We start from the raw sequence: 3538 nt of genomic DNA, 5'->3' as shown, positions 1-3538 counted from the left end.
AAATGTTACTTGAAGAAGGAATGTCAAGCACAACAAATGAGGGCATAAATGTGTCATACATACCCCATTTTGCTGAAGAAGTAGCTGATTTCATAATTGAGGACAATACAAAAAGAAAAAAGAAGTTGGATGAAATCCAACTAGTAATATCTGATTACAGAGTGAACACAATAGAGCAATGACAAATTTACAAGGATAAGAACACAGTCAAATCAGCCCTTAGCTACTATGCAATGCTGCATAACTTCCAGTTCAAAACAAAAAGATCAGAACCTAGAGAGTACCTAGTTACTTGCGCAGATGAAAAATGCAACTGGTTGGTGAGAGCATCTAAGTACAGAAATCAAGATTTATTCAAGGTACGGAAATGCAATCCAAATCACACTTGCTCTGTTGAAATTGTTTTGGAAGACCATAGGCAAGCAAAAAGCATCGTAGTTGGGGAATTAATAAAGAATAAGTACAAGTCAATCAAAAGAAATTACACTCCAAATGACATCATGAATGATATGAATGATGACTTTGGAGTAACTATGGGATACACAAAAGCATGGAGATCAAGAGAGAAAGCTTTGCGTCTAGTAAGAGGGAACCCCGATGATTCATATCAGAAGTTGCCAATATATCTTTACATGTTGAAAAAAGCAAATCCAGGAACAATAGCACACCTACTCACAGACAAGGAAGATAGATTCAAATACCTATACATAGCTTTCTCTAACTCAATCAAGGGTTGGAGATACTTGAGGCCTATAATTGTTGTTGATGGAACTTTTTTGAAAAATGCACATGGTGGTACCCTGTTTTCAGCATCAACGTTAGATTCAAACAACAACATTTTCGTGTTGGCTTTTGGAATAGCAGACTCCGAAAATGATAACTCATGGCTATGGTTCTTCTCCAAACTGCGAGAAACCTATGGAGAACCCGAAGGTATGATAGCTTCAACGATATATTCTTGTTTACAAACAAACAGGAACATTTTACCAAAACAAAATACACAAATACATGCTATTTCTTTTAGAATATGACCAAAGTAACTGGTTACCTTCACTAAAATAATAATAAAAAAAAAAATTTGAAAAATACTTGGTTTTTGTTTTTTTATATTAAAATATGTGTACTACATAGGATTGGCTATAGTTTCTGACAGACATAAGAGCATAGACAATGCAGTACATATGGTGTACCCAAATGCTTTCCATGGAGCTTGCATGTTTCACTTACTCAATAATTTGAAAGGCAAGTATGGGAGCCATGGAGAAGAACTACAAATGAAATTCATTGCAGCAGCAAAAGCATACACACAGACAGAATGTGAAAACTACATGAAAGGCCTTGATAGAATTGATAGACGCATTAGGCCCTATTTAGAAAAAGCCAAGTATGAAACTTGGGCAAGATCATACTCGCCAACAAAAAGATACACCATGATGACATCCAACATCGCAGAATCACTCAACGCTGCACTAAAAGCTGCAAGAAATCTCCCCATTGATATCTTGGTTGAATGCCTTAGAAGTTTGGTTCAAAAGTGGGTTTGGAACAACTCAAATAATGCAAATGGAACATTCACAAAAGTCTCTACAGCAACAGAAAATGAATTGAGACATGACATTGTTTCAAAAATGAAGTATGAGGTATGCAACTAAACATATTCTTACAAATCCTTACACTGTCAATTGATGGTAACCAGTTACCTTCCATAAGAACATGAATTTTTTTTTACACAGAAGCATAACTAGTTACTTTAAATCTTAAGTCTACTTAAAATGTTTATTATCTGATTCTAATTCATGACAAACTATTTTTAGGTCTTGCCTTTCAACACAATAGAATACCAAGTTCGTGATCAAAAGGGGATAAATTTCACAGTAAATATACATAATAGAACATGCACTTGCAATAGGTTCCAAGAAGATGAAATACCTTGTGGCCATGCAGTAGCTGTCATTGCAAAAAGAAACTTGAGTGTCTATGATTATTGTGCAAAATTCTACAGAACAGAAACGTTGAAAGCATTGTATCAAGAAAATGTTCATCCTTTGCCCCATAAAGATGAATGGAATCTCCCACAACACTTGGACATACTAGTGCTGCCTCCAAATTCAACAATCCCTACAGGAAGACCAAGAAAGAAACGAATAAGATCAAGAGGGGAAAATAACGTAATAATCACCTGTGGGAAATGTGCACAACCAGGACATAACAGGAAGACTTGCAGGAATCCTCCATTTCAGAAGCCAAATAAACAGAAAAAGCCAAAGACATAGATTCACATTCTACAGAAAAACAAACCTTTCATAGCTTTCCTCATTGAAAGAGATACTTTCATATTCATCAAGTATCATTCAGAATTTTAATAAGATTGTTTCAAAATAAAACACATTGATTGGTTATGCAAACTTATAAAATCCTTTCAAAATAATTTCTTGGATTTGTTTGCTTCTATTTTTCAATGCTACAATCACTAACAACAAAAACAACGATATAGGTAACTGGTTACCCTGAAGTTTCAATACAAGGTAAATTACCCCACTATAACAATCTCAAAGCCAAAAAAAAGAAAAAAAGAATTAAACCCTTTACTTTCTTCTATCACAAACTCATATATATATAATATTAAAGTTACTTTAATATTAATATAATAAACTGTTTGCATAACTATTAAAAAAGACAAGCTTAGGGGAAAAATAAAAATAAAACACTTAAGTAACCAGTTACCCTCGGTATATTATGAAACAAACAGCCTGAGTACCTAGTTACCCTCCAATATCACCATTAAAATTAGTTAAACAAACCAACTAGGAATTAGTTTCCCTCAAGTTATTCCATAAAACAGTGGAAAAAAATACAAAAACAAACAGAAAACTAGCTACCTGATTTAAAGGGTTATCTAAAATATATATTAATAAATGTAATTAACAAACAACAAACCAATGGGGAAAAAATTAAAAAGAAAACAATTAAGTAACCAGTTACCCTTGGTATGTTAGAAAATAAACAACCTGGGTACCTGGTTACCCTCTAAATCATTCTTCCAAAAAGCTAACAGCAAAAGAATTAACAAAACGATATACTAATATGTATATATAAAATGACCTTAAGAATCCCAATGTTTTACATAAGAAGAAAATTAAAAAAGCTAACTGTTAAACTAGAAATTGATTCACCATTTAATTACAGTTGTAGAAAAGATTAAAAAACCAAAAGAAATATAATATCACTAAAAGCCTATGCAGCAATTTTCATTCTTTTCTGTCTCCTCTCCAGAAGCTTCTCAGTGAACTCATCGCTAGTTAAGTATCCCTCAAGTTCTTTGTTCTTTCCATGATAGTACAAGCTGACAGCAATGTCTTTACGAAGGAGGCGAACATCAATATTTTTAGGCATCTCATTCTCCTTCCCAAGAATTATTTGCTCAGCAAAATAAGTATAGAACACACCACAATCACTGCATAATAGAAAAAAGAAAAAGAAAAAAAAAACAACTAAGAACATATAAACAAAACAGAACACAAAAAAAAAAAAAAAACTA

At 33.0% G+C, this 3538-nt stretch overlaps 1 protein-coding gene across 1 annotated transcript; it reads left to right on the top strand.

Annotated features, from left to right (window-relative positions):
- Nucleotides 1-233: 233 nt before the first annotated feature.
- Nucleotides 234-2273, top strand: LOC133779333 (uncharacterized). Its single transcript, XM_062219307.1, has 3 exons — nt 234-933; nt 1132-1640; nt 1815-2273. Exons 1-3 carry the CDS (start codon nt 234-236, stop codon nt 2271-2273), a joined length of 1668 nt encoding a protein of 555 aa, XP_062075291.1.
- Nucleotides 2274-3538: the final 1265 nt, after the last annotated feature.

This window comes from Humulus lupulus, chromosome 5, assembly GCF_963169125.1.
Source record: "Humulus lupulus chromosome 5, drHumLupu1.1, whole genome shotgun sequence".
NCBI classification, from domain to species: domain Eukaryota; kingdom Viridiplantae; phylum Streptophyta; class Magnoliopsida; order Rosales; family Cannabaceae; genus Humulus; species Humulus lupulus.
The sequence above is the reverse complement of the archived record's forward strand: the minus strand, read 5'-3'. Positions and strand labels throughout refer to the sequence as shown.

Excerpts from the sequence above, each read along its gene's own strand:
- LOC133779333 (XM_062219307.1), top strand. The coding sequence starts at position 234 with ATGCTGCATAACTTCCAGTTCAAAACAAAAAGATCAGAACCTAGAGAG. Across the intron at positions 934-1,131 it reads AACCTATGGAGAACCCGAAG|GATTGGCTATAGTTTCTGAC; the intron begins GTATGATAGCTT and ends TGTACTACATAG. Across the intron at positions 1,641-1,814 it reads TTTCAAAAATGAAGTATGAG|GTCTTGCCTTTCAACACAAT; the intron begins GTATGCAACTAA and ends AACTATTTTTAG.